General features: G+C 35.2%; 1 protein-coding gene across 4 annotated transcripts in view; it reads left to right on the top strand.

Moving 5' to 3' along the window:
* cdi (serine/threonine kinase) overlaps positions 1-12,934 on the top strand; it is a 276,437-nt gene that overhangs the window by 215,803 nt on the left and 47,700 nt on the right. For all 4 annotated transcript variants that reach the window (XM_090415955.1, XM_090415954.1, XM_090415953.1 and 1 more), the window contains one exon: positions 4,487-4,570. In XM_090415955.1, the coding sequence (XP_090272081.1) occupies positions 4,487-4,570 (84 nt within the window). The remainder of the gene's footprint in view (positions 1-4,486; positions 4,571-12,934) is intronic.

The raw sequence follows: 12,934 nt of genomic DNA, 5'->3' as shown, positions 1-12,934 counted from the left end.
GAGATTTTCTGTGCAAGAAATAAAAGATTATATATTCAGGCAGTGATAAGGGAAATGAAGAAGCAACTATAGTATTCAACACTAATTATGAGAATAATCTCTTTGAATGGCAGGCAGTATTAAGTAGTGATATGGACAAATATGAAAATGGGAAACTGGACAATGACTTATTTGTGCATATGGTCCCGTAGAAGATTCTGCTAATGACGAAGCTGAGGAATTTTTCATAGTTTCCTCTTTTTTTAAAGAAAAGGTTGCTCCTTGTTGGAGATCTAAACAGCAGAGTAGAAATGATTATCAGACATATAAGAATGTTTTGGGAAAATTTGGAGAAAAGAGAGAAGCTAATAGTAATAGCAAATGCTTGCTAGATTTCTGTTCAGGACATGGACTAGTTATTATTAACACCATGTTTCAGTGTAAAGATCTGCCCAAATTCGCATGGAGAGAAGATGCGAGAAAGAATAAGACTCATTGACTATGTTATTGTTGATAGTGATATCTTCATGCTTGTTCAGGATGCAAGAGTATATTTGAAATTGGAAGTGATCACCATTTAGATTTGAGCAAGATAAAACTGACATCATATTTAAAAGAAGTGTATAAGAAAGTTTTACAATGAATCAAAGTTGATCAGAAGACAAATGATGATTGGTTGCTCTCTTGTGACTAGGTAAACAGATCCTGCTATTATTGATAATAGTGGCTCTTCTTAAACGTTTGATCCATTTAGTGTGTGTGTGTGAGAGAGAGAGTTTAATTTTATTTGCTTCATGTAAAAAGTGCTCTGTAATATGCGTAATCTTCTCTTGATACGAATATTTTCCCATTTCATAAAACTGAGTCATCTTTTAATTAATAAATTTACGAAAGTGATTAAGGAATTTTAAGACTGAGTTGAGACTTTTAGTTTAATTGCCTATGTATCTCCTAATTAGAGCTAAACATGATGAATAATTTGGGGGAAGACTTTTTGATGCTGGTTGTCCACTGTTGATTGAAGATACTGTCAATTAAATTCAGTTGAATTAGTTTATTAATTATCTAGTGATCCATGTTTATAAGATTGTTATTTTTAATAATAATAAGATGTCTATGTTTGTTTTAAGCAGGGATGTTATATTCCTCTTCTACATTAGTGGGAGAGAAAATAAGAATCAGTGTGACTAGCTGGGAAATGCAGAATTTCTGCTGGTGTTTGGTGATTGGTGGTAATATAAGATTGCTTTAAACAAACTTGGCATGATTATACTCTGTCATTTTGTTTCACTACTTTGGTTTTTGAGCTGTTGCCCATTATTGTTGTCCAAATACATGGTTTATAAAGTTGTTGAATAGATAATTTATAAGCAACATTTAAAATCAGTGCAAACAATGAAATAAATATCCACAGAGAATATTTTTCTGTGAAAAAACTATGAACAGTGAGTGAGTGACTGACTGGCCACCACTATCAGCTGTGTGGTGGCTTTCCTTGGATATCACTTATGAACTTGACTGTTGAGTGCCTGTATTGTTATATTCCACTGGATAGACTCATGAGAATCAGTTGGAGATGCAGTTCTCTCAATTATATAATTGCACTGAGAAATCAATTCATTGGTTGGTTAACAAATGGCATGATTAACTGAATTGTACATTTATATAGTGTTGGTCCAGAAGTTAGATGACATGCTAACCTTTTGAAGGATAGGTTAATTGAGGGGTCATAGTTCATATAGTTCAGTCAATGTCAGTATTAATTTTAAACTAATCAGTCATAAACTACACATCAGTAGTTTTCTTCTGCTTATTTACTATCTCTTGTTACATTAAACAAAAGTAAATTTACTGTAGTGTGTCTTTGTTGTGTTAAATAACAGTGCCACTAATAATTGGCATTGCCATTAATTAAATAAAAGTAAGATTATTATTCTAAATTTGATAGAATTGAGGATGATGGTAATGGTGCACATTACTTCTTAATTGATTTATACAGTACGATGACATAGAAATAATTGAAAATGTCTACTATGGTGGGTGTAAAATATTGTGGTAATGATCTACAATCTAATAAAAATATAAATAAATAAAAAAAATTCACGACCATTTTAGTTTTCAGCATCATAGAATACATAATTGTGGCCTGTTCTTGCCAATTTTCTTCATTAAAGAAATGTATTGTTTACTAGTGTTAATATTTTGCTAACACTGTGAAGTTATAAGCCACATTGTGAGATTGCTGTGCTTGACTAATACCTAACATACTTTACAGGGTGATTATAATTAAAGTTCACATTTCAAAATGCAGTAATTCATAACTGCTCAGTGGAACAATTTAATATTTAACATGATGATGTGTGTGGCAATGGAATTTTATTTTGCACAAAAAACCATTAGTTTTAAAAGTTGCCACTCGGGTGATACATGGCGCTGCAATACATGTAAATTATGTATGATACTCCTGGTATGCAGTGAAATGCTGTGACCATACCATTTATGCAGATAGCAAATGTTCCCAATGAAATATGTTTTGAAAGACGTTTCTATAAAAGCAGGTAGCTACAGAATGCATCAGTTCATTGCCTGTGAGCAGACAACATGTTAAAGTACAATGTCATCATTGCTGAAGGATTGTGCACTTCTCATGAAGTTATTTTATCAAAATAACAGCTGTGCCTTGACAGTAGCGAAGATTCAGAACATTAAAGGAATTAAAACAAGTCTTATGACTGGAAATGGTTTATGCAGAATAATCTGGAAATTTGAACAGACTGGTTCCTTGTTGTTTAATTTTGACGGTATATATATCGGAACACAGAATTATAAGTAAATAATTATTTATTGACTTATTGCTGATATTTCGCTGGTGTTATAACCAGCATCTTCAGAGCACAAAAACACAGTCTTTGTGTTGTTGCTACAATTTTGTTAAACTAGTCCCTTTGTTACATCATGTTGTTGTAGGTCTAGCGTACTGTGACAGATTTTTTTTGTGCTCTGAAGATGCTGGTTATAACACCAGCAAAATATCAGGAATAAGTCAATAAATAATTGTTTACTTATAATTCTGTGTTCTGATATATACTGTCAAAATTAAACAACATGAACGACTAACACAAGCCTTTCTACACATTTTAGACAGGTTCCTTAGATGTCAAATCTGGCAGAGGATGGAATCCCATCGAATGGCAGGCAGTAGAGAAAGTAGCCACAGTATTAGAGGAAGAAAGGATGGCAAATGTAGGAAGCAGCAGTGCATGGCATATTGACAGTCTTTAGACAAACCCATAATCATGGGTTCACAATGTTGTAAGGCAAATTCCGTGTTATCCTTATAAGATTCCCCATGTTTAGCAGTTGCTTAATCCTGACCAGAGTGCACAAGAAACATTTTGTCTTGCAGTTTCTTACTCTGAATGAACTGGACAATAACTGGCCATGGAACATTTTCTGGAATGACAAAGCTTATTTCCATCTGGATAGTGCTGTGAATACACACACACCTGCAGAATTTGGGCAGCTGCAAATCCACACATTGTGCTACAAATTCCACTTCATTCCCCCGAAGGTCACCATTTGGTGTGGTTTTACAGCAGAGTTCGTTATGAGACCATTCTTTTTCAAGGAGCTCAGTTTTGTTGGTCCCGTTACCTGTACTGTTAATCCAGCAATATGCACCTCTCTTAGCCAATCAGGTGATTCTAACACTTCTTTATTTTGAATCCACGCCTGGATTCAACAGTTTTTGTGCTGGATGGTGCCCCTTTCTCACATCGCCACCCCATGTCAAGCTGTTGCTTCAGACACATTTTACCATACCAAGTACAGAATCATCAGCTGCCATTTTTGTACAACATGGCCAATGCACTTACCAGATCTGAACCCGTGTGACTTGGCTGTGGGGACATCTCAGATGTTGTGTATAGTGGACACATAGGCAATTTAGTGGACCTCAAAACCAACATTACTTGCCATATCCACAACATTTTGAGTGAAACTGAACATGCGATTTTGCGATTTCAGCATGTTGCCAACAGCAGAGGACAGCATATCGAGCATGTTGTTGTGTAACCACACATCGCCTTACATTCTGTGATGTTTTGAATTGCCAGCTATGATATTGCAGCCACATGTATCGCTGTAGTGGCAACTTTTAGAACTATCGTTGGTTTTTGCACAAAATAAAATTCCATTGGCACACACACATTATCATGTTAAATATTAAATCATTCCACTGAATAGTTACTTAATTACAGCTTTTTGAAATGTGAACTTTAATCATCCTGTACTTTTAAAATTTTCGTTATCTTTTACACTAACCCCATCCTCTGGAAACTTGGATGGTAACCCTAAGTTTATTGCCAAATAACAAATGCTAGATCACAAAAAATTTACATTGAATTAAATTTTTTGAAACAGGTGTTAGTTTAATATGAATCTGGAAAGGAAAATGTTGCTAATTACTTAGTTGATATATATATATATATAATTTTTTTTTTTTTAGGCAGATGTGTTTTCTTATGGTATTGTTTTATGTGAAATAATTGCCAGGATACCAGCTGACCCTGATATTTTACCAAGAACGGTGGTATGTAAAACTTTTTAGTCTCTTTGGATATTATTTGAGAAAATACTCGTACAGTAACAGTTGCTTTTGCTTTGGGATTAAAAATGAATGAATAAATAATTATTATAATTGTTTCATCATTTATGGACATGACATTTTAGGCATGCTGTTACTAGGCGATTTATCAGTTTTTAGAAAACAGCAAACAAAATACAGAACTTGTATTTGACTCATGCTTCAATCATACCAAGTGCTACATGACAAGCCTTCCAGTATATTGAATTGAAATATATGCAATCCTTCTACTTGTCCACATGGCAGTAATTTGATAGTCAGTAGCAATTATGTAATTACACAAGAGCCTGTGTAGCTCAGTGGAAGTGGTGTTTGCACTCCTCAGCACTAAACCATTAAATCATTCTCCAGTACATAACATATGTACCCGAGAAGATTTAATGCAGTGTAATGAAACAGCTTTAAAATATATTAGTCGCTGGATGAGTGAAATTTGACATTTTATGTTTTTCCTTAATATTTTATGCAAGTGGCATTTTTATCTTTTAATGTATGCTTTTAATCCCTATTCTTTTAATGGCTATTTCTTTACATGTATGCTTTAATCATTTATATGTATGCTTTTACATTTTCTGTAGTTTGCTCACGAAATAAATAAATAAAGTGCTAAACTGCCTGAAGATAGACTTAAGTTTAAGGTTAGTTGCCTACTATGGGAACTTTTTCTAAGTCTTTTTTTGACTGGTTCCTGAGTTAGTCAATCTCTGACACAGGCAAGAAGGAGCAGGTTTTTTCTCCCAGAAACTCAGGTTTTTCATCCCGTAAACTCGAGAAAATTGATCGTAGGGCCAACTCCATTTCAGACATTAAAAATGTGTTAGGGATAGGGACCACAAGATGGCAGCACTTGTTGAGCCATCTCTCTGCTGTTGGTTTGCTTAAATTAGTGATAGACTTGAGCCAGCTATCTCTAATTGGCCACCAATGGAGAATTGAACTGCCCACTCAGTCTCCAAAAGTTATATATGGCTAAAATGGCCATGCCTACCCCCTATATTGAAATAAAGAAAAAAAGGCATTAGCTGATTTTTTTTTTTTTAATAGCAATTACATTTCCTACCCTCACCAGGAAAACTCAAAATAACAAAAACAAACCTTAAAAAAAAAATTCTCATTATCACCATTGCTACTTAGAAGCCCCTTTCCATTCTGAACACAACCTGAGCAGAATCTTAAGAATAGTAGTATTAAACACAGCACCATAAAAACTAAATAAATAAGATGTATATTAAGCTGATGTTAGTTAGCTGAATATTTCAAACCAGCACCTGCAGAACACACACACAAAAAAAAATTTGTAACAGTTCTTAGGCATTAATAGTTAAGTGGTGGAAACAGTAATAAACACAAGGAAAAGAACTAATGTCATATTTTGGTACCATCTTCATAAAAATCGTGCCTAAGTAGCTGAAATATTTTTCTTGTTCCACAGGTTCTCCATTCACAAAACAGTTGACATTTTCAATGATTCTGCTTATTTTCATTGTCTTTGTCTTTTTTAATGCTGACCTTCATACCATATCTATTACAACAGTTATTCGATTTAGTCAGAGAATCTTGCAGACTTGTAGCAGATTTATTTAGAAGTATAACATCATCCGCATAAAGCAAAGAGCTGACATTAACATCTCCAATTTTGATATCATGTTTAATACCGCTTTCCTTCATAATGTGATCCATATAGATAACGAATAACAGAGGGGATAATGTACATCCTTGTCTCACACCAGATTTAACATTAAACCATCTTCCTGTCTTCCTTCAATTCTAACTGCTGACTTACAACTCAAATAAAGACTAAGTATTGCTTGATATAATGCCCCATTGACACCATATAACTGTAGCGTATTGAATAGCTTCTCTCTTGGCACCTTGTCATATGCCTTTTCCAAATTGACAAAACTTAAATACAGATCTTTGTTATATTCCCATGCTTTCTCAACTATTTGTCATAAAGTGAAGATCTGATCCTGACAACCTCTATTTGGCCTGAATCCAGCTTGTTCTTCACCAAGCTTTTCTTCCACAATTCTTCTCAACCGTTTCTCAAGTATACTTGCATAGATCTTGCCAGGAACACTCAGTAGGGAAATACCTCTGTAATTCTCACATTCAGTTTTATTTCCCTTTTTATATATGGGTACCACGAGAGCTCTACTCCAAACATCAGGAATTCATCCCTCTGTCCAGGCTTTCTGAACTATGCAGTGCAGCCACTGTAAGACTCTTATACCACCATACTTCAGCATTTCTGGTTGAATATCTTCTACTCCTGCTGCCTTTCCACATTTCAAGCCTTTGATGGCTTTTTCTACTTCAAGTATGGATATGTATTCCTGACTGCATACCTGGTCAGTGTTTTTTACCACTGTGCTATCATCACTGCTTGTTTCATTACGCAGTTTTTCAAAGTAATTACTCCATACTTCAAGGATATCTTTTTCTCCTGTTTGTTTTCATGTCACCTTTATCATCTCTAACTCATTTTATAGCACTCTTTCCTCCATTCCTAAGCTTCTTCAACAAAATTTTAGAATATTTTGCCACCTTCTTGATATTTATTTTCTATATTCTTGCCAAAGTCCTCCCATGACTTTTGTTTAGCTAGTTTTACACAGTGTTTAGCATTCTTGCATTTGTCTCTATATTCTCTAAGAGCACAATCTGACTTATTTGACAGGAACTTTTGATATGCTTTCTTCTTTTCCTTCACTGCCTCTTTAACTTCCTGTGTCCACCATGGAGTTTTAATTTTTCTATCCTTGCAGACAACTTCACCACATGCCTCTCTAGCTGAATCAATCAGGGCTTTCTTCAAGGCTTGCCACTGAATCCCCAAGGTTTGATTCCTGTTCTCAAACTCTTTCATTTTTTCTTCAATAATCTTTGTGTATTTTAGTCTACAGTTCATATCTGAGAGCTGCTCAACTTTTATTCGCTTTAAAACTTTCTTACATGTTATTCTTTTTAATATGAAATTCAATTTTATCCTGCTCAAGACTAAATAGTGATCACTTCCAATTTCAAATCCTCTGTACACTCTGGTGTCTTGCACCAGGGAGAAAACATCACTATCAACAATAACATAGTCAATGAAACTTTTTTTATTCCTTGTCTCTTCTCTTCATGCGAATTTGTGCACATTTTTATGTTGGAACATGGTGTTAGTAAAAACTAGTCCATGTCCTGAGCAGAAATCCAACAGGTATTTGCCATTATTATTAGCTTTGCTCTTTTCTCCAAATTTTCCCAAAATATTATTGTATGTCTCACAATCATTTCCTACTTTGCTATTTAGATCCGCAACAAGGACCAACTTTTCCTTTTTCATTGTGTCAGTTGCTTTTTCTAAAGCGTCAAAAAATTCCTCCACTTCTACCTTAGTAGAACCTTCTATGGGACCATAGGCACAAATAAGTCTCATTGTCCAGTTCCCCAATCTCATATTTGCCCATATTACTCTACTTGATACTGACTGCCATTCAAGAAGATTAGCCTCGTATTTTGTGTTGAATACTATGGCTACGCCTTCTTTTCCTTGATTGTCATTGCCTGAATATAACATTTTGTATTTATTGCTCAGAAAGATCTCACCAGTTTTGGTCTTTTTTGTTTCAGTCACCCCTATTATGTCAATCTGGTACTTATCTAATTCATCAGCTAGCTCCATTTCTTTGCCATTCAGGCTTCTTACGTTGATCGTACCGATCTTTAACTCTGGTGATGTTGAGTTGGGGTTTGTTTTCAGATTTGTTCCAGTAGCTGACTTTTCGCTGTTCGCCCTGGTTCCCTGGCGAAAACAACGGGGGCCTTGTTTGACCGGGCGATGCCCCAGTCGGCATGAAATTTTGTCATGTTGTACCATCATTTTTTATTTTGGTTTAACCAATAAGAATACAATTTGGTTGGCTAAATCCCAAATTGCCAGCCCATCCTCGTTCGTTCAGTATCAAAGTAGATACCCAACAGGGTGTACCACGAGAAGGTGAGGATTGGACATTAGGTCAGAAGCCCTGGTTGGTTCTCCGCATTCCTTTAAAGGCTATGTGGAGGTCTCCTCTCAGTTATACAGCTTTGACCCGTAAGCACCCCAATGAATATTACAATACCAATATTTCAAAAGAGAATTAGAATCAATACTAAATTATAATGATGAACAACAAGGATTATGTAAAGGAGATCATGTACAGATGCTATATTTGTTATAGAGCAAATAACAGAAAAGGCAATAGAATTTAACAAACCAATATTTATCTAATTAGTTTATCTAATTAAATGAATAAAAATTAAAGAAAATTTAAATTTGGTTGGTTGTGAAGATGATGTAGCATTACTTGCAGAAAATGAAGATTATCTCTAAAAACAAATATTCAAACTCCAACTGATATGTAACAGTTTTAACATTCAAATATCAACAGAGAAATTTAAAAAAAAACGGTAATTGCAAAAGAACCAATCAAATAAATGAAAAATACTGGAACAAATAATAAAATTTAAATACCTAGGAATTATTATTACATAGCACCTCCAGGGAGTCCAAAGACTCGAGGGAGGGGCACCTACTCCACAACTCTCCGTCTCCACCAACTACAACTACGTTCATCATCTACACTAACACTATCTACCGCCAACCACCACCAGTATTTTCAGAGACAATCACAAACATCCATGCGCATGGCAAGATTCGAACCTGCAACCTTTTTGGTTGGAGAGCAGATATGCTAACCACTCGGCCAACCAGGCTGGCATATAACACAGAACGAAATAAAAGAACAATCCCTGAAGGCTAATAAAATATCAGGATGTCTACATTCAACTATATGAAAAATTAAAGATAAAACAAAAGTGAGAATATATAAATCAGTAGTCTGAACAACATGCATATGAAACAAAATAGAAAATCAAAAGTACACCACATAAATACAACATATGAAAGGAAAACATTAAGAAAAATAGTTAATAAAACAAAACTTGATAAAGTAAAAAAAGGAAAAGATTTGCGAAGAAAGTCGATTACAACCCGTAAGCACATGGGATAGACCCAAAAAGAATAGTTAAACTAGCCAGAGACTGGAAACCAAATACAAAAAGACCAGTTGCAGAATTATTATTTTTTTTTTTTAAAGTAATGGACAGATTTGAAGCAGAAAAGATGCAATAAGCTGATGCATAAAGCAAGAAGACGACTTTTACAGAATACTTTGCTTGCTTACATTTTTTCTGTGTATTTTCAGGGCACATGCTGACTTATGTAACTGTCAGGAACTTTTGACATGGTATTTTTCTGGACTATATATTGAATTTCTTGAGACTACTATGAAGATTGGATTTTTCCATCCTTGTAAACAACTTCACCACATTCATGTTTCCTTAGTTGAATCCATGTCCTGCTACAAAGGATGAGTATCAGCACTTATTGTTCTACATAAAGAGCACTGGTAATGACTAATCCATATCTTGAACAGAAATACACCAGATACTTTCCACTATTATTAGCTTTGCTCATTGTGCATCATGTTTATACTAGAAATCAAAATTAACTAAATAACAAAAATAATGATGATAATAATAATGAAGCATAGGTCAAGATTTCAGAAAAGGATAACTGATAATAAATAAAATTTCAAAACTTTATTCAATGCCAATGAAATGCTTAGGTATTGCAGTTCTTCAGTTTAGCATTAATTAAACATGACACCTCAAAAGTGGTGCTTAAGGGACAAAACTGTATAACTGAGAGGATACCTCCACATAGCCTTTAAAGGAATTGGGAGAACCGAATAGGGCTTTTGACCTAATGTCCAATCCTCACCTTCTCGTGGTGCACCCTGTTGGGTATCTACCTGGATACTGAATGAACGAGGATGGACTGGCAATTTGGGATTTAGCTGACCAAATTGTATTCTTATTGGTTAAACCAAAATAAAAAATGATGGTACAACGTGACAAAATTTCATGCTGGCTGGGGCATTGCCCGGTTAAACAAGCGCCCCACCCAGTTGTGTTCGCCACGGGAACCAGGGCAAACAGAGAAAAGTCAGCTACTGGAACAAATCTGAAAACACACCACAACTCAACTTCACCAGAGTTAAAGATTGGTACTATCAACATAAGAAGACTGAATGGCAAAGAAATGGAGCTAGCTGAGGAATTAGATAAGTACCAGATCGACATAATAGGGGTGACTGAAACAAAAAAGACAAAAACTGGTGAGATCTTTCTGAGCAATAAATACAAAATGTTATATTCAGACAATGACAATCAAGGAAAAGAAGCAGTAGCCATAGTATTCAACACAAAATACGAGGCTAATCTTCTTGAATGGCAGTCAGTATCAAGTAGAGTAATGTGGGCAAATATGAGATTGGGGAACTGGACAATGACACTTATTTGTGCCTATGGTCCCACAGAAGGTTCTACTAAGGTAGAAGTGGAGGAATTTTTTGAGGCTTTAGAAAAAGCAATTGACATAATGAAAAAGGAAAAGTTGGTCCTTCTTTGGGATCTAAATAACTGAGTAGGAAATGATTGAGACATACAGAAATATTTTGGGAAAATTTGGAGAAAAGAGCAAAGCTAATAATAATGGCAAATACCTGTTGGATTTCTGCTCAGGACATGGACTAGTTTTTACTAACACCATGTTCCAACATAAAAATGTGCACAAATTCGCATGAAGAGAAGAGGCTAGGAATAAGAAAAAGTTTCATTGACTATGTTATTGTTGATAGTGATGTTTTCTCCCTGTTGGATTTCTGCTCAGGACATGGACTGGTTATTACTAACACCATGTTCCAACATACAAATGTGCACAAATTCACATGGAGAGAAGAGGCTAGGAATAAGAAAAGTCTCATTGACTATGTTATTGTTGATAGTGATGTTTTCTCCCTGGTGCAGGACACCAGAGTGTACAGAGGATTTGAAATTGGAAGTGATCACTATTTAGTCTTGAGCAGGATAAAATTGAATTTCATATTGAAAAGAATAACATGTAAGAAAGTTTTAAAGTGAATAAAAGTTGAGCAGCTCTCAGATGTGAACTGTAGACTAAACAACAGAAAGTTTATTGAAAAGAAAATGAAAGAGTTTGAGAACAGGAATCAAACCTTGGAGATTCAGTGTCAAACTCTGAAGAAAACATTGATTGATTCTGCCAGAGAGGCATGTGGTGAGGTTGTGTGCAAGGATAAAAAAATCAGAACTTCCTGGTGGACACAGGAAGTTAAACAGGCAGTGAAGGAAAAGAAGAAAGCATATCAAAAGTTCCTGGCAAATAAGTCAGCTTTTACTCTTACAGAATACAGAAACAAATGTAAGAAAGCTAAACAGTGTGTAAAACTAGCTAAACAAAAGTCATGGGAGGACTTTGGCAAGAATATAGAAAATAAATATCAAGAAGGTGGCAAAATATTCTGGAGGTTGTTGAAGAAGCTTAGGAATGGAGGAAAGAGTGCTGTAAAAGGAGTTAGAGATGATAAAGGTGACATGAAAACAGGAGAAAAAGATATCCTTGAAGTATGGAGTAATTACTTTGAAAAACTGCGTAATGAAACAAGCAGTGATGACAGCACAATCCTGGTCAGTGATAAAAAGCACTGACCAGGCATGCAGTCAGGAATACATATCCATACTTGAAGTAGAAAAAGCCATCAAAGGCTTGAAATGTGGAAAGGCACATTTCAAGCCTTTGATGGCTTTTTCTTAGATGATATTTGACCAGAAATGCTGAAGTATGGTGGTATAAAAGTCTTACAGTGGCTGCACTGCATAGTTCAGACAGCCTGGACAGAGGGACGAATTCCCGATGATTGGAGTAGAGCTCTCATAGTACCCATATATAAAAAGAGAAATAAAACTGCATGTGAGAATTACAGAGGTATTTCCCTACTGAGTGTTCCTGGCAAGATCTATGTAAGTATACTTGAGAAACGGTTGAGAAGAATTGTGGAAGAAAAGCTTGGTGAAGAACAAGCTGGATTCAGGCCAAATAGAGGCTGTCAGGATCAGATCTTCACTTTACGACAAATAGTCGAGAAAGCATGGGAATATAACAGAGATCTGTATTTAAGTTTTGTCGATTTGGAAAAGGCATATGACAAGGTGCCAAGAGAGAAGCTATTCAATACGCTACAGTTATATGGTGTCAATGGGGCATTATATCAAGCAATACTTAGCCTTTATTTGAGTTGTAAGTCAGCAGTTAGAATTGAAGGAAGATCGTTGAATGTTAAATCTGGTGTGAGACAAGGATGTACATTATCCACTCTCTTATTCATTATCTATATGGATCACATTATGAAGGAAAGT

Source organism: Typopeltis vanoorti, chromosome 3, assembly GCF_054136105.1.
Source record: "Typopeltis vanoorti isolate ZY-2024b chromosome 3, IOZ_Tvanoo_1.0, whole genome shotgun sequence".
Taxonomy (NCBI): Eukaryota; Metazoa; Arthropoda; class Arachnida; order Uropygi; family Thelyphonidae; genus Typopeltis; species Typopeltis vanoorti.
Note: the sequence above shows the minus strand (reverse complement) of the source record. Positions and strands in the feature narration are given on the sequence as shown.